The 18,766-nt window shown below is 47.8% G+C and overlaps 1 protein-coding gene and 1 long non-coding RNA gene across 3 annotated transcripts in view; one reads left to right on the forward strand and one right to left on the reverse strand.

Moving 5' to 3' along the window:
- Window positions 1–18,766, reverse strand: part of LOC118646414 — a 123,705-nt gene that overhangs the window by 59,233 nt on the left and 45,706 nt on the right. For both annotated transcript variants that reach the window (XM_036289210.1, XM_036289209.1), the window contains exon 2: window positions 13,113–15,286. In XM_036289210.1, the coding sequence (XP_036145103.1) occupies window positions 13,113–14,759 (1,647 nt within the window). In that variant the 5' untranslated portion in view covers window positions 14,760–15,286. The remainder of the gene's footprint in view (window positions 1–13,112; window positions 15,287–18,766) is intronic.
- On the forward strand, window positions 6–6,964 carry LOC118646415. The gene is made up of 2 exons (XR_004963964.1): window positions 6–553; window positions 5,134–6,964. It is a non-coding gene; the product is annotated as an uncharacterized LOC118646415 (long non-coding RNA).

Genomic DNA, 18,766 nt, shown 5'->3' on the forward strand with positions numbered 1-18,766 from the left:
CACCCTCCGTCTCCCATTCGTTCGCTCGCTCGCTCGCACGACCACTCACTCACTCGCACACCCGGTCCGGCGTTGTACGCCGACGAACCACCCTTGCCGGGGCCTCTCCTCCCTTGCACTCCGCGCCTTCCACCTTCCGCTAGAACGAGGGAGTCCGCTGGGGTGGGATCAATATGAGGGCGAACGCGCGGGAAATTCGCGCGCAGGTCCTTCTCCACCCTCGACGCGTTAGATACACACACCACACAGCCTCCCCCTCCCCCGTCGGGTGTCCTCTACCCGCGCTACTCCTCGTCTACCCTATCGCCTACATCCGCGCCCACTATGCGTTTTTTGTCTCTTTCTCTCTCTCTCTCTTCCTCCCCTTCACCTTTGTGTTTTCCCTGGTGTTCGTGACCCGACTCGCGCCGTGATAGAAGTCGATGTCGGCCTCGCTCGGTCGCCCCGCTTCCTTCGACAACCCTCACCTGGATAGTCCACGCATCTCATCCGCCGACCTACTCGTATCAGCCACCACAGCACGAGGATACGAGCCGAAGGACCAAGAGGCTGAGTAAATTTCACTCGCGACAGCAATTTTCTTTCCCGACAATATTGGGGAATACACTCCCGTGGCGTATCCAATATATACACTCATAAATATTTGCCCACCCGTAGAATTTCCCACGCAATTTCCTTTGCAAGTATTCTATCTTAAGATGACTCAACACACCTACACGTCGTGCCTTATCTTTAAGGCGAGAAGCCTTCCTCTTCAAAATCTTTATCGTTACACTTTGGAGAAATATGAAATGCAAATACTTACGAGGGCCAGAGCAGCATAGATTGCTAGACACGCCAGACTTTTCGTACAGCTTGAAAATTCTTTTCCATGACTCTCGCGCTCCGAGAACTCCATATTCATATATCTACCCCGAAAAAACTACCGCAATTCAAGGATAACTATTCGCGCTGTATCCCACTTGGTAAAAATTCTCAAGTGTTTTTGCGCAACAAAAAGTACTTTACGAGCAAATAGAGAATCATGCGCGATGATGACCGCGCGGTCGCAATTCGAGACGGAGTAAGAAGATTTGATGAACTATAAAGTATCGCGCAAGCACATATGTTATCGTGCGGCCAGCGAGAGGAAGGAGCATAAGAGTAAAGTTATAGATCGTAAACCCTCGCGACGCGTTACGCGCGCGTCGCGCGGCGCTCGCTCTCGCGGAGTCATCTCGCTTTTAATCGGCACCGTCATCCGTTCCTAGAAACCGAGCGGCTCTTATTCCGTTTTTCCGTCCGCGGGAACAGGTTTTCGCGATAAGCATAACTTTTTTTCCGCGCCGACCCCGTGGGAACGCCTCGGCAAACGCCTCTACCATTTAGTCACGCTGGTATCAACGAAATCGATAACGTGTCCGCACGTTTCGGGCTGTTGCACAAGGACTTTCGAACTCGTGCCACTTATAGTACAAAATAAGACGTAACACATGCAGATTTTTCAGGATTTAAATCACAGTCCAATGCTGCAAAGAGCCGTACAATTGTATAATGGCATCAATACTAACAATAACTTGGAGAAAAGAATTAATTCGATCGTTCTAAGACTTCTATATCTCAAATCGTTTTTTTATTTCTTTCGGCAGCAGGCACTGGGTAAATTTTTTTTCCGGAAATTCGTGAGAACATCCGACTCCATTGTGAACGCGTGTTCTTAGGAAACACCGATGTCACCGATACCCGACTTTCGACTCCGCGTTACGCTCGGTCGCGTTACACACGCGGAGATCGATAAGCGTGATACGAATCAACGGCGACGCGGCGGCCGCCGCCGTAGCATTATGTTTCTTCCGCCCCGCGGTGGATCAATTAAGCGTTTGCTTTAATGTAAACGAGCGCGCGACCCGACGCAAAACAAACGCGACGATAGATTTCCGATTTTCTGATTATAGAGAATTACAGCCGCGTTCTTCAGACGCGAGGCCCGCGGGAAATATAAACCTTCAGCTCTATTTGTCGGGAAAGTGCTAATTAACGCTGCCAGTGCGTCCGCGCGAGAGTTTCTGCGCGCCGTTACCGTGAACTCTCGCTTGAAAATGAAGCGCCGCCGCCTGGGATCCCGGCGTCCCTCAGGTCATACGATACGCGTGCAGCTATATTATTTGTAAGCGATTCCTACCTTTGTTAATGCATAAGCGAATATATTTAAAAGCGTTATGAAACGTTATCTTCTTATCCAACCAGCTAACCTTCGTGATATCATGGAGTCGCTGAAGACCTCACACGCTATTTAAAAAATGTATACCTCTAAAAAAATTGATTTTATTTATTCAGAAGAGCGTGTTATACGTTCTGTGGTAAAGTACAATTTTGGTGGAATGTATAGTTCTTCAAGAAATTAAACAAATTACACGTAATATCACAGAAAAATCCGGTATTACAAAGATTGAAGAGTTACGTGACGGTCCACGTGGGGAAAAAATATCAAATGTAAGCGTTTTCCTTTCCCCCTCTTTTCCCGGATCTCACATTGTCGTAGACGTCTCGAGTTTCACTCGTTAAACGATCGACAACCCAGGGAAAAACGATCGTTACACGAAAAGGGTCGATCCACTCTCGCTGCTGCTGTCGGGCCTGTTTATCCGATTATATATGCGACGTGCAAGCAGCAGATCGTCGCCATGCCCACTCGCAGTCGCGTTACAAATTGCTGAAAGAAGTTCCGCATATCGCACAGCTTCGAAACGGACAGGCGACACGACGCAGCGTAAGCGCGCGTCTTACGTATCGTGATTACCGATGGCATACGAGCGCATGTGAGCGTCGAGCCGTACACACCACACGCCGTGGATACAACGGGACGCTTCATCGTTGCGTCGGCATCGAATTACATCTCATCGCATCGGTACGATCGCACTTCCGCTCTTTGTCGCATAATTATTTCGAATACGCGAGTGGCTCGGCGATACAGACGCCTTGCAATGCGAACGTAAGAATCAAATACGAGACATAACACGAATATCTAATCTAACACGAGAGAGAGAGAGAAAGAGAGAGGGGGAGAAGATGACGGGATGAAGAGACCCAAGTGAATCGTGCCAATGGTAGATCAACTTTCGGAGTGGAGTTTCCTCTTTATTTATCTAATTGCTCTCTTTATACTTTTAATTATCCGGTCTTCAAAATCTCTCGACAATAGCCGCGTTAAGAGCAAGAAAATCATTGCGATGTAACGCTGTTGATGAAAGTTGTAATGTTTCTGAATTAAATCGGCAAAGTTCCGGTTGTGTACGACAGTTACTATCAGATCGCGACGGAACGCGCTTGTTGAAATAGCACTTCAAGCCGAAACTGTTATCAAACTGTCGCAGCATTAGGCCACATTATGTCATTACGGCCTACTCACGAAGTTCGTTTGAGGCACCCGTACTTACGACGCAGTAGAAGCGGAAACTGGAACGCCAAGCGTTTCAAATGAGTTCCATGAAAATATTAAATCCTAAGCAGCCGGAACTTTGCATCCACACGGAACGATGGTCTGCAAATACCGGAGGCAACGGGGCCCTTATATTAACGAGATCACTGATTACGAGGAGTTGGTTCGAACGAATCAAAGAGCCCACTCTAAATGTCACTCACATGTACATATTACGATAATCGTGTTTGTATCACGTAAATTCCGGGCCATTCAACGAAATGTTAAATGAACGTAAACCAATATTTAACGAAACGGAAAACACATTTTGCGAGCCATTCTACTGGAAAAGTCAAATTATTTTTATGTTACTTAACATAATATACAGTTAATTGTTATAATTATCCTAATCAGTTATTTTATTATAATTATCCTAGTTATTATATCTTATGGTTAATTCCTATCGTATTGGCATACGTAAATTATTAATTCACACGTGATTTCATATGTCGAAGCAAGTGTAACGGAGAACCAATTATATATCTGCTCACTACTAAGCCAGGACAAAAAATCACGTTCTTTTTTTTCAATAAATGACCATTACATTATGTACTCAATGAGGACGGAATAATGAGACTATCTAATGGCAAAAAATAATCTGGAAAAAAAACGGAATGTCTTGTTTAACAAAATCCATTTTACACGTAAAACTCGTCTTTGAAATTTCTCGAACAAGAAACAGGTTTTTTTCTGAATTTTTATTCATCCTACAGATAAATAATTATTATGTGAGTTTACACAGAAGTACGTTATTTAGAAAAGTACATAAAACTATACAAGTGCAACAAGCGTGAAATTTATACATTATTTTTAATGAAATATACATGTATCCTTGTTCGTTTCCTACGTTTTTTCTTTTTTCATAGTATCACTATTTACTCGCAGAAGTTGGCTCGATCTCGAATGTGAAGCGTGCCAGTTATCGACTCTTACGAGTTCGGTTGCCAGGGATTTCTTTACACGCGCGACGGAATCCGTATTACAGTTAAACCGCGAAGGAAGGGAGCGTTTAGCGTAGAAACGTTAACGTCGACGCGATGGCCAATTCTACCGGGAACCTAAATCTCGTCGACCGGGCAATCGTACGAACGGCTTTTGCGGCTTGAAAATCATGCACCCGCATTCTCGAAGAGCAGACGGGCTTGACGGCGTGATTGAGCGTTAAGTCGGACGAGGAGTGCGAGAGGCGAGGGGAATCCGCGATCTGAGTACATTTTTACGAATCTCGCACGTCTCACCGCGAATCACACGGACGAATATTTATTCGCAATTACATTCATTTACATAATCAGACACAATGTTCGCATTTATCACCCGTCATCCGTCCTTACATTCGCGAATGAATGTGCCCCGTTATACGAGCCGCGATAAAAATGTCGAGCTATTCAAAAAAGTGAATTGAAGTTCGCCTGTCTTTCACATCGCAGTTCCGCAAACAATTCACACTTGTTCGAACATTCCGAAAGCTTTAATAGCAGATTATTGACTTCGACTATCAATGTTCTATTGGTTAAACTGTTAAAGAATATAAATAAAAAGAGTTTTATTTCTCGCTAACCTGTGTCATTTGCATCATACTCGGCGTAAATCTTATTCTCCCCCCCCCCCCTCCCGATTATCTTACTTTATCTTGCTCTCATTTTTCTGAAAAACATTTATGAAATTATTACTTACAGAAAACGTCGGTGTGTATAAATATGTATGCACCAGATAAATTCATGGATTTGATAACAGCCTAAAAATCGTGGCGACCAGTCGTCATCTTTGCACGTCGGTGACTCAGTGAATTAAAAAAAATATTGGTGCTGTCATCTTCACGGCGTTTCTCGTGAACTGCACCGCGACTGCCTGCCTCGGTAAAGCAGGATTCGACTTGTCGATAACCAACTTCACATTGCAGGTATCTACTACATCCACAACGGTAAAAGACTCGTCCTCGTGTAAAAATTTTACAACCAAGAATAAAACAGAAATAATTTGTTCGATCTAATAAACTTGTTTATTTTATAAAAAAATTATTTTTGTAAAATAAAACTCTGTCTTCAAAATAAAGAAATCTTTGAAAACTGTATTTGAAAAAAAAAAAGAAGCAATTTCTTCAAGCTTTCCCCGTTCCTTCATTTTTAAACTACAGGATTATAAATCAACGCTACACACGTTTGATGCAATTTATGCACTCCCGATATAAACGGGGGTTTGGGATCGGTCGTTTAAACGCGAGCCATTGTCTTTCGCAGCGCAGCGGTTTTGCGGTTTAATAACCGGAACTCGGGTAGAAGGGTAGCCGTCGTTTGTCAGTTCATTAACGCGCTAACCGCGCTCTAAAAAGTTCTCGAAGGATCGTTCGCGCGAGACGCAGCGTTTCGATCAACCGGCACCGTCCACTCCCAACGTTGTAGTCTCCCGCCGCCGCGAACGTAATAATCTTATTTGATTGCTCGAAGGGGAGAGGGCTTGGCAAAAATATGAGAAATATACTGTATCGTCCGTGCAGCGACTCTCAACCGGGTCGCCCGAGGGTGTCACGAACATCTCCTCTCGGAAAGGCCGCATTGAAAGACATCCGTGAACATAATACATACGTTACAAATAAATTTCTTCCTGCGCCAAAGCAGGAAGAAATCCTAGCGAGGATATATTTCTCAGAATTTACCGCTATAGACGAGAGGAGAGGCACGCGAGTGTCTTCGCTAAAATTAAAAACGCCGAATCCTTATCTAATTGATCAATAATTAACGGAAGATACGTTCTCGCTAAATAGATTGCGATTGAATTTTAAGCCGCTGCCGGCGACCATAAAACACCATGCAAAACCGGAATCCGCCTGTTTGTTCATGGCGTTATCTTCCAGACGTAGAGTAATGCCATGTGCCCGGATCCGGTTTGTACCAAAGTGCATTCGGCCACCATCTGTGTTGACAAAAAGAAATTTCTCATTTCGGAGAAAGAAACGGAGAAGAGAAGAGAGCGCGCGGAAGTGTACCGTCCCAGGGAATTCCGGCAAGACTTTGATCGCGAAGTCTGAATCTTAACCGGTAATCCCCTGATCTCCCTAATTCCGTCGCTCATACTTAAATCCGTGCAAAACAATTCCGCCAAGACGCGAGACGATGTATCGCAAAAGGCATCGTTACAATTAGCGTCCGAGAGCAATTTCAGATCGGCGCCCCTCGGGACAAAAAGAGAAAGAGCAGGAGGGAGAGAACCGGCGCGTATCGCAAGCTCCGATCGGCAGCGAGTCGGCGCGCGAGGCAGGGAGGTGCAGGCGGATAAATTTCGTTTTAACGTAACATCATTAAATCGTGACCGGTCCGCGCCATCGCCAAAACTTTTTTTTACGCCGCGCGGACGGGCGCGCGAACGAACGCGAAAGTTGCCGAGGAGAATAAAATTTATGGCGATACGCGGGTTGCGGGTGCAACCTTTCGGTCGACGGCAACGATGGGCAACGTCCGGTCTCGTGCCTCGGTTGCGCGTGCAAAAGAAAAAAGAAAGAGGAAAAAAAAACCAAGCCGTCGCCGCCGCGCGATTGCAAATTTATTCGAGTCTCGCTCCGAGGCGGACTCGCCGCGCGATATCACCTTCCCGCGAGATGATGCGCGATGATACCGCCAATATGAAAGTGAAATAAATATATTCTAAAAATAGCCTTCAATTCGCTGCGCAATACCGCTTCCATCAATTATAGCTTTGCGCAACGCGGTAATAAATTTTTACGAAGGAGCGCGCCGAGAAACGTCCTCCTTTCGTATGCAAACACTTTGATATGTTCTCACATTTTTTAATGTGTATATTAATTACAATTCAGATGAGTAAATCAATGAAATGGAATGCGTTATTAATATTACTATTCTGACGTTTGTGCTGCCTCGGAAACCGTAATTCCGGCCTCGGGTGACTTTATCTCGCGATCGATCGTTACGGTCGATTTGAATAACTTTCGAGTGGAAGGCAAATGTACGCGAAGAAGCAGAGTACAAAAGGGACTCCCGACCGACGACGAGAAGAAACGTCGCATGTCGCGCGCGAGTGAGTGGGCTACGATGGCTCAAATGGCCCGTATTTCAATAATGATAAATCACCCCGGTTCGACGCAACGACGGACACGGCCGGGCCTGAAGATCTCACCGTGAGATATCACCGTCAGGGGTCTATCTCGTGGCTTCTATCTTATACAGATGGTCTTGTCCCCTCCCGGATGACCCTACAGGGCGATTCGAGACGTAGAGCACCTCACGAAAAAGCGGGATCGAATGCCTTCCCTCACGAACGCGACAGTTGCCCATTGTCCATCGGAATGTTACACCTATAGACGCTCGCCTTCACCGTGCCGCGGGATTAAATCCACGACTTTCTTTTTCATCGTCGCATCAGTCATACAGATGATAACGTTCCTTGCGACACTATGATTCTCATGATAATTCAATACCAGAGGTATTGAATTTATACCGCGGATAACATTTTCTTTACAGCGACATGTAAAGCACTCGTAGACGCTGAAGAGAGAGAGATTTCGACGTATCGGCAGGCTTTCAGTAGTATCGTAGACGTATCTCCGGGACAAGTCGGGGAACGCTTCGGCGCGCTTCTTGCAACATCATTTGTAATAATTTTCCTCCTATCCACCTATTCGCGCCCGATCGGCGAGGACTCCTCCGTTCGTCCTGTCGTCGACTCCGCTCGCTCTACCCCACTACGCTTCGCTTCCAGCAACGCGCGCGCGATCAGATGCCCAGATGCGCGGCACGTAAAGAAATCACGCGAACTCCTCCTACACGAGAGATATTATATGTGATATACGCCCGGCTGCCGAAGTATTACTCACCCCGGGTGACGTATGTGCGTGCGTTCACCGTCGTCTCGTATTCACGAAAGCAATGAATACAGGATGCGGGATCAATTCAGGCGACGGATCAAGCGCGCATTCGAGACCGGGGGGTCGTAAGAAGGAAGAGAAGGATCCACGACACACATCGGTGACGCGCGATCGCGACCCGAGATCCGAGGATATGTTCGTGCTTTTTCTCGCGCCTCGACATCGTGACATAGTAGATCCTTTCAAAAACAAGGAATCTCCTCGTACCTCGATCGAACTGAGAATCGAGAACGCTCTCAACGTCGACAGCACAAACGTGTGGTACGAAGCTAATCTTCGCGGCTCGCGAAGATGTATCGCGCGTAATGACGCGGACGAGTTTTGTCCTTTCCCGACCGGTTCGTTCTATTTCCGACGTGGTTGCTACACGATTATTATTTCCTCCCTGCACCTTGCACACGTGTCCCCGACATACGGCAGCCGCATACCCGGATGATGCGCTCTTTTCTCCCGTCGCGCTCGTCGCAGTCATCGGCACTTCTGTTGCCGCGGTCTTTCGCGCGCGTCATCATCGTGAGTCGCCTAACCACGCGTCGACTCACCACGTTTCACGTACGTACGCGATACGTAATTTGCCACCGGTCGACGAAACTGCGCGAGGAAAATTGCAGAAATTGCGAGCAGGGGGAAGAGGGGGGGAAAAACGCGATTATAGCGTTTAATTTTAGACATTCGTCGGGAAACGACCTTTCCCTTTTTATCTCAACTTTTCTCGTCGTTCTTGACGCTTCGATCTTCCGCGAAGTACTTGTACTTCGACGATTGCACTCTCGCATAGAGAGAAGAGTTATCGTGCGTTTAACGTCTCTCTCCGCTCATGTTTTTCCGCGACGTGTCGTTACGCCACCAGTTTTTTGTGTAATTCTATGAAATCTATCTCCTCACGTCCGTCGTCGCGTCCGCGGCTCTCTCATGTCGAAATCATATAAATTTAACGTTTTCCGCGACCGCGTATAAATATCACCAGTAATTTTCCCGTCCGCAGACGGCCGTAATCTGCATGACTGTCGACGACAGCGAAAATGCACACGTCCCTGAGCGCCGGATGCGTTAGGTTACGCGTCCCTGACCTAGACGGCTCGATTTTTTAGAGCTAACAGACGGCGACGAGCATACGCTCCGACAAATGCTAGAGTACACGCGAGAGGATCCTCGACAACTTCACGTTCATCGTAATTTCGTTTTGCGAAACGGTGGAGGAGATTCACGCAACGTTGCATCAACGGTCTAGTGAAACCTGTAGTCGCTAAAGGGATCCTTCAAGGTTCTCAGACTCCTGGAATTACATTCGCTCTCCCGATACAATTAACGTCTCCGATGTCTCCGCATCTATCTCATCGATATTCGAAAACGCACGGCGACGCCGCGGGCACTTTAGTCTTCGCTAATAACGTTCGAGACATATAATGCACAGATAGGTTGAAACAGCACGAACAGGCGCGCGCGATCGCGAGCAAATCTGCGGATGTACCAGCGTCGTATTTACATCCCGGATGAAACCATCGCGCGAGGAACGTGCCGGCGCGCTCTGAAAACGTACGACGAGGATGAAGAGGAGGAGGATGAGGAGAAACAACGGCAGGAGGACACACGAGAGAAAGAGGGACGGCGAGAGCAGCGCGCCTGGAGTTTAAAATCCAGTTGAGCCTAGTGTATTCCTCTCCAGCGTCTACTAATAATAGAGCAGATACTGGAAAGATAGAAATATGACTTCCTCCCTTCGACGCGCCGCGCGCGCCCCGCGTGATCCTAAAAATAACGGACGTACGTTCGACACACGCTCGTCGTGGAGAGGAAAAAGGGCGAGGTTGAACGGGACGGCTGTCCAATTCAAACGGTAGATACCCCCGCGCACCGGCACGTGCGTCCACTTATCCCCGAGCGGTGATAAGCTGTGTCGGATTTGTGCGTGCGTATACGTGTCCGCGATCCGGAAATGATGTGAACTTGTAACCCGAGTCGACCTCGCGACCGCGCGATTCAGAGTCCGAATGAACGGAAAATTGGCCTTCTAGCAAGCCGAAATCGTGTTTAGTCTGCGGCGCATATATTTGTACAGCGCGTTTATCGCTGAGCTTCGTTAGTTATATAAAAAAAGAGGAAAGATTATATATAATCTCGTGATTAATACAGCGAGCTCGTCGCTAAAGTTATCTATCGCCACACGGACAAACAAGTATGCGCGCGCGCATGTGTGTGTTTCTTATTTTTCCCTTTGCTCTTCCGTGTACGCACGAGTGCATATAGCTTCAACGCATATTTGCTCGGATTCGATCGAGCAAATAGAGAAACACGTCTGAGCGAGGCGTTCCTGGATGAGGGGTCGAAAGATCGATACCGGTTGCAGGTTTGCAAACGGTGTTGTGATCCGCATTACGGTTCTATTCGTAGGAGACTCTACGCTATCGATTCACGCAGAAAAGTGGCCACATGTCAATGAACTCTATCAGTACATAGGACGTCACGTATTTCGATATATGTATAGTACTAACACTGCCATTCCGCGTATCTAGCTCGACTACATCGAGAACTCGATAGAATTGCATCTGATATAGCTGCAGTTGTTTCTTTCTTTTTTAATCAGCAAAGGAAATAACTAAGAATAAATCTATTCTCTGTTTAATCCCGAATAAATGACCTTAATAAAACTTCAACTCGCGACTCAACCATTAAGATGTTTAATGCTATGAATTGTGAAGCGGTATAAGGCGATCTGGTTTGCGGTTGTATAATATTATTGCAGCACGATTTAATTTCGTATATAATTTTTATCGATGCGATGTGTATATCATCGCTCGAAGGGCTCCTGATTATTCGCAATAGCCACGCGATCGTATCGAGGATAAACGCGCACCGTCCCTACATTCATCTACTCCACCTGTCACCGCATAATACGCGATGTGAATTTCTTGTCCAACGACTTGCTGATCAATGTAATCGCGTTGCTCTTCACGCAAGATAAGAGCTCGGATTGAGTCCCGCGGCCGTTTATCGCGCGACGTCGCGATCTTCAATGCCACTTGGCGAATCCCAGATCTTCGATTTTGTCTTGCTTTAATCGAATGTTTAGCAATTAATACGCAGAGAAAAAGATTCTCTTTAGATTTAATAACACTTATTAAAAACAAACAATAAATATTATTTGATTATTTGATTATATTAATAATACTGTTTGATTCGATAAAATATTTTTTTCAGTCAATAAAGGTAAGATTTTATATAACATTGTTGTTTTAATAAAATAAATAAAATAAGTACATCCAAGCAAATGGAGAAAAAAATATTCAAAGAACGTTTTCTCTGAGTAAAGTAATAATAATTCAAAATACAAGTATATACAAAAAGTTGCGACAAATAATCTCTTATCCCGTTCGAAGGTCTTAATTTCTGTAAAAAAAATTGTACATCTTATAGATATAATACAACACAATAAATTACGTAATAGCACGGAGGCCATGCAAGTCTTGCTTTGGGACCGCAAAAATTTATTTACGCAAAACAGATAAGGCATCACTTTATGAACCTACCGCTCGATGTTAAACCGCTCTTCGCTGACTTGTCTTTCTCTTTCTCCGACTGGACTCCGCTAAACTGCAGCGTGTTCCACGAAGGAAGCGAAGCTCCTCGATCCCGTCGTCGTCTCTATCGAATCGCGCGCTACCGATCGCGCGAACAGCCGTAAAGCGGGATCCTGACAGAGGCGTTAGGATCGCTCGTTTCGGCGCGGCAAACGGCGCGGAACGGGTTAAAGGCGAGTTAATGGCGAGTTGTCCGCGAAGAAATACGCCGACGGACGACCGGATAATAGTCGAGGATAGTCGAGCCTCCTTCTCTCGCTCGGATAGGGAGAAGACTTTTCCGACGGTTCGCCACGCGAGGACCTTTTTGCGGCCGGACGTCTATCTTCGCGCGATCGCGGAGTCGTGGCACACGCCACGGGGTGAAAGTTACTCGCCGCCGACATAAACATCGCGGATAACGATTACGATAAAACCCAACGAGCCGACCAATTCCCTGTCCAGGCGAAATGCCGTGTCGCTTATTCGGTTTCTCTTTCAGACGTATCGATTTCTTTCGGGAGGTACTCCGCGACGTGACCGAACAAGTATTTCCATTCCACTTTATAATCTTACGCTAGCATTAGATATCTCAACGATATCGAGCCGCAAATTGAAGCCCCATTAAAGTAGAATTTGTATGAAATTATACGAGAAATAAGATTTTACCGCTTGTTCGAATCTTGCAATATATATATATATATCTATATGTAATGCATGCAAAACGCTTTGCTCTTACGAGTTTTTTGTGTAATTTAAAGACAATTTTCTCTTGATGAAAATGTCGATATCTACAGTTACAGTTGAATATTACATACTTACATGTATACATATTGATAATATATCTTCCAACGATAGACGCTGCTAAAGAATTACAACAGGATATTAGAATTCAACGACCTCTCGTTAAACGTTGATTAAAATTGACCACTAAATCTTGATTTTACTGCTTCGAGTCAAGAAAGAAACATATACATGAAAAGGATATGAACGAGATTGCTCGAAGACGCTCGGTGCGTCTTCGTGTAGATGAATCGGACGTCCGAGAGGGAGACGGTGATCTCCGTGTCCGGCGCGATCCTTTGTCAAAGTCCCTTAATCATAGCCTCATTTCTCAAGCGGAATCTCCCGCGGATCTCCGAGCGTGGAGTACGCGGCGTGACGAACGACTCAATTATTGTCCGGCGTGCACCCCTCGAAGGGGGGGAGGAACTTGACTTACCTCTTCCACAAGGGGTCTCTGCATATTGGTCCAGCACTGTTTGCACGGGCACACATCCTTACTCGCGTCCTTCGGGTTCTCGTTCCGCTCGCGGTCCCGCGCGTTACCGGCGGCCTGATGCGGCGGCGGCGGCGGCACCGGCGGCGGCAACGGACTGGTGGCCACCTCGAGGCTGTCCGAGCTCGAGTTGTGTCGTCGCGGCGGCGTGATGTTGCTGCCGACGTTCGCCTGGTGGCAGGTCACCTGCCTGACCTCGCCGCACGACCTGCCGTGCTCGTTGCCGCACTTGACGGCGTGAGACGGGGACATGTACAGATTCAGCATGCACTTGTTGCTCGGCTGCTGCGGCTGCGGCCGCAGGAAGTCGTCCAGAAGATAAAAGCTTTGCGCGCGGCTCGACCGTGCAGTGGAGGAGATCGTCGTGCCGCGGGTCGTCTCCACGGCGGCTCTGCAGTGCTCGCGTCCCTCCCGAGCACCTCTGCATTGTTGTTGCTCGGGGTCGTCCAGCTGGTGTCGGCTATGCTGCGGGACGTGTCTCTCGTCAAGCTCGTTTACCGGCTCGCTGTCTTGGTACAACCTGCGGCTGACCTTCGACCTGACGGCAATCTGACCAAACTCCCCATTCTCCCGGTAAACGTCTCTACTGACGCGAGACACTCGCGCCGAGTAGGACGTCGGCTGCTGGTAGCGCGCCTTGCAGCTAGACCCGCGCTGCGATTCCTCGCCTCGAAAGTGATCGCTCTCGATCATGGACACGCTCATGTTGTGCGACAGAGAGTTTTGGCTAACGTGAGAACTACCACCAGCACCGGCGGGAGTCCTTAAAAGTGCGCCGAGGGACCGCCACTTCCGGTCCTGTTGGTTCGTCGTTGTCGACGAAACCGAAGATCTGTTCCACTTCCTCTCGTTCGACGGCGACGTCAGTAGACTGTTACCCACGGACCACTTCCGCTCGTTCGTGGGCGACGTCATCGACGACGGCCACTTTCTCTCGTTCGAGGGTGACGCCGCTATCCCCGAAGTGCCCGAGGACGACCATTTCCGTTCCGACGACGGTGCGCTGATAGCGGCGGCAACGGCACCGCCGCTCGCATTCAGCTGCTCCTCCCGCTGTCGGGCCTTCCACCAGGACGACGTCGAGGTGAAGAGAATCAGCGCGCCTCGCAATGGGTTCTGGTTCTTGACCGCTCCCTTCGGCGAGAGGTCGCGGTGATCCTTGACTTTCAACGAGCATTCTCTGAAGTTGGAGTCGCACTCGCGGTCGCTGAACGCGGCGGCGTCGCGCTGTTCCCTCAGGGCGTTCTTCGCGGCCGCCACCTCCTCCTCGTGATACAAGGTCGCGTTCGTGCTGCGCAAACGCGGTCGAATCCTCACGAAGCCGTAATCGTTGCCGTCCTGAAGGACGGGATCGAACGGTTCGCGGGACTGCTGCTGATGATGCTGCAGGAGGGAGCAGTGCGCGGCCCCCGCCTGGCCGCCGGACGTGTACTGATGATGACCGTTGCTCAGCTGCAGACTCGGCTGTTGTAGCAACGTCGAGGTCCTCGCGCGATGACCCTCGCCAACGGTGCCGCGCTGCAAGCACGAGAAGCTCGCCGAGTGCCGCAAGCTCGAGGGCGCGTTGCCCGGCTGACTCACGCCCAACATGTCGCCACCTTTTATTTTCAGTCTTTGATCTCTCGAGGGAGAGAAAAAGAGAGCGGGTGTGTATATATTAATATAAAACGTGTATACGTGTATACGTGACGAAGGCAGGACTGACACGAAGGAGGATAGGGGAAGGGAGGGGTGGCAGGTAGAGGGGGCAGTTAGCGAGGAGCTAAGATCGACCAAGGAACGGTTCAGCGAACGAAGCGGCAATCTAGCTCGTCATTACTCCTGGCAGTGTTTTTATCAGTCTCGCGATAACATCCGGCATGTTCCTCTCGCGAGAAGGCGAAGAGGAATCTCTCTTTCTTTCTTCTACGCTGACCTGTTCTTCCCTCGGTCAATTCCTCTTCCCTGTATCGCGCGCATCATCATCATCATCATCAACATCATCGTCTTGACTTGAAATTCGTACGATTCTCTCTGTCTTTCGTCGGTAAGCCCCGCCACACGAGCTACATCCTCGTCGTTACCAAATGTCTCTCGCTATCGTATGCGTTTCCTATAGGTGGTAGGTAGACGGAGATCTGTAACAGAAAGTAGGAACAGGGTAGGGAGCGGCAACTCAAAAGAAAAATGGCTATGATGAAACGAAGCGTCGGCCAATGGCGCATCCGTGAAAAATTAAAGTGCTCGATGAGGTGAATCGGGGAGGGCGACGTTACACACGCAAAAAGAATGATCTTGTTATGATCGCGTAACGTGGGTGAATGCGCAATGTTCCTAGAGTTGGCTGTCGAAATTCTGGCGGGGGGGAAAGGGGGGGGGATCACGCAAGTGATTTGTTGAAGGGAAATCGGTGAAAGTTGAAGGTCGTTCCGCAGCCAGTATATCCGAGGTATCGGGGATATCTATCGAGGTGTTCTATGAAAGCCGCGTTTCTACGACAATGTGCGAACAGTGAGGTGGAACGTGCGCGTTCTTTTCTTGGAAATATGAACGGGGTTCTAGGCAAAAATGCCGCGCTGTGTACGATCGATGTGTGATTAATTGTGCGATTAAGAGATAAATTTAACATTGATGTAAGGTGTATTGAAATCGGCTAAAATTATCGCAAGTGAAATATGTTGAAAATATTTTCGAAAGATAATTAAATAAACAAATGTAAACGCAGATACAAATGTTTTAAATACTTGTTTAAGTTACTATACCATATATTATTAAATACGTTTAATTCAACATATTTTCTGGGCAAACTATGATAAAGTACATAACAAACATGATTCTGTTTCTCGAGAGCATTATAATATGATGCTAGGAAATTATATGTAAATGTGAAGGTAGATGTGAATAGAAGTACAGAATTAGAGCGTATCGTGTCCGGATGCAAATACGGATGTTTGTTGCTGTTTGATTATACATTTTGAGAAATTGAGTTGTATGCTACTAAAATCGCAACAGGGCATGACGAGCGTAACGATAACGAGAATTCTCATAAAAGCATCGTCAGAGCAAGCACGCGCTAATGAAATGTGAATGAAATGCAAATCGTAAGTCAAATGTTGATACAATGAATGAAAATCAATATATATGATGCTTCTCAATGTAGATGCAATCTGTCAATGCAATCTATCAGAAAAAAGCTGTAGGAGAAAAAAAAAGGAAGTCAATAATCACAAAACTATCTCGTAAACAGGGACGAAGGAGAGGAGGAGCTTCAGAGTTGAAGGCATTGAACGCATCCTCTTTTAAGTCTGCAGCGTGACATATTCCCTAATTAGAGCAGAGAAGCTGGACCGTCGTCGACGTGATTAGCATTCGTAAAGAACGTCTGACTGTAAAGATCCGGTGTATCTGACGGCGTCACAAACAACTGTGCTGCTCTTTGAAATCGGTTTAAAGTAAAGGATGAAGTATATACGTAGCGCAAAAATGACATCCGTCGTGCTTCATTAAACGAGACGATGTCCAAGTATCAGCGGAGTTACTGGAGAGCAGATTATAAAGAAGGCGCGGTGAAGGACTGCGGTTATCATCATCGTCGTGGCACTTGGGCCAATCTCGTATGTTAATTAAGTTTCCTCTTGCGAACGGTTCTTGCGTTAGCTTTGTCGATATACGTCGTGTCGTCACACGAGAGATAGAAGGCTTGATTCACTCACCGTATTGTGAGCATTAAGCAATTATCCGCGTTGAAACAATAATGATACGTAAGACGACATCCGGCGACCCCGCGACACCCTACTGGTACGGCGACGCGATCGAAATGGAATCCGCTCGCTCGCTCGCTCGCTCGCGCCGATTGTGAGCTCTATACGAAACGAGTTGCCAACCGCTCCCCGGGATCTCTCTGGCTTTGTGGCAACGACGTGGTCTAAGGCGGTCGCCGTCTACTATGCGTCTGTAGGTGCGCAAAACAGTGAAAGGTTTTTCAAGGCGGGAAAGCAAGTGACACCTACACGTCGACACGGCCGACGGGGCTGCGACGTACGCGATGCGAAAAGGCAAGGCCGTTCGCGCGGATAAAAGTTTGCGTGCGCGCGCGCGGAGATTTTTGCGAAACCGATCCCGAACCGTCTGTCGCAACGATAATGACGCGTAATGGAATAGTCGCGGATCGCGCATAAAGATCGTCGATTTCGCGCACCGCCAATTAGCGATATCCGATATTTGCTGGCTGCTGATCGATCGGATTTTTCTGCGCGCGATTAGCCGTCGTTTCGAGGCGAGCTCGCTCGCGCCGCTCGCCTATTTCCTTCACCGCACGCGGGATCCTTTCCTTTCCACGCAATCTCTCTATCCTTGAGATCGACATTTCTCGGGCACCTCACCTATATCAAGCGGATCGCATCGCAAATCTTTTTTCCCCTCCTCCTTTTTTTTTCCGAGAACGCGTAATGTAAGTTATTCCGACGCGCGCCATCGTCACGTAATAAACTCTCGTCTTTATTCGCGCGAGTCCTGGTTCCTCGCGGCGGCCGACTCGCGATATTTATATGCGCCGTTACATTCCTGGATACGACGCCACCGGCTTAAGTCGCATTTTACGGCCAGCGCTCTTTGGGCGGATGCAAAGCGGCCGCCGCCGGTTCGCGCTCTCGTTCGCGAGACGTTCGCACGAACGTTCTCGCGGAACACGAAAGCGCCAGTCAATTAGCTCGACGATTTGACCGTGTCGTTGCTAAGCGAGCGATATGCATCATCCTAGAAAATTGCGGGCTGAATACCATTCAGGGCATAAAGTCGACAGTCATCGCGCGCGGGATGGATCTAATTAGAATAAAAGCCGTGAGTTTCAACCGATGAAGATTGAACCTGCGCACGCATTAACGTTAATCTCTCCCCTATATCTCTCTCAAATGTAACGAAATTGTAATTCAGTTGGCTCGTCGCATCGTTAAAATTTTATCTCGACCGTCCTCCAATGCTGATCGAGAGCCTGCTGATTACCCGGAATGGTATAACAGCCCATTAAATTTCCACGGAGAAAAACCCGATATTTCATACGCTAATGGAACAACGTGTCCACGCGTATATTGATCAATCGCCGTGCACGCACAGATCCGGCGCGAAACTCTCACCTCGCGTTTGTTCGGCGGCGAACGCAGACGTAATCCGTCCCGCGCATTTGCGCTCTGGATACCGCGAGTCAACCTGGTTAACGTAATTGGCCGGAATCTTCGGCCGTAACTAATTGCGGGCCCGGCATATAATAAGCGCGCTCGGGCGGCGCCGCGATTCTTGCCTAAGATTCGTTGCGAAAGAAAATTTGAAAGCTCTTCCTCCTCGGGCGCATCTTACCCCGGATTGGTCTGAAAAGGCGGCGGATTGCGCGATACGTGACAGGAACAAACAAACACGTATGACGGACAGTGTTTTCGCCGCAGACCCGCAGCAATTTGCCCGATTCCGCTTTCACAGTCGCAGAAATAAGAATTGCAATGTGCGCGAGACAAGACAAGACAAGTAGAGAAGTACGAATTCTGAGATAAAGAGAAATCAAATAGGCAGTTATTTATCTCAATCTTAAACGTTAACAATCAATTCGATATATCTTTAGAATGTAC

The sequence above is a fragment of the Monomorium pharaonis genome, chromosome 7 (assembly GCF_013373865.1).
Source record: "Monomorium pharaonis isolate MP-MQ-018 chromosome 7, ASM1337386v2, whole genome shotgun sequence".
Taxonomy (NCBI): Eukaryota; Metazoa; Arthropoda; class Insecta; order Hymenoptera; family Formicidae; genus Monomorium; species Monomorium pharaonis.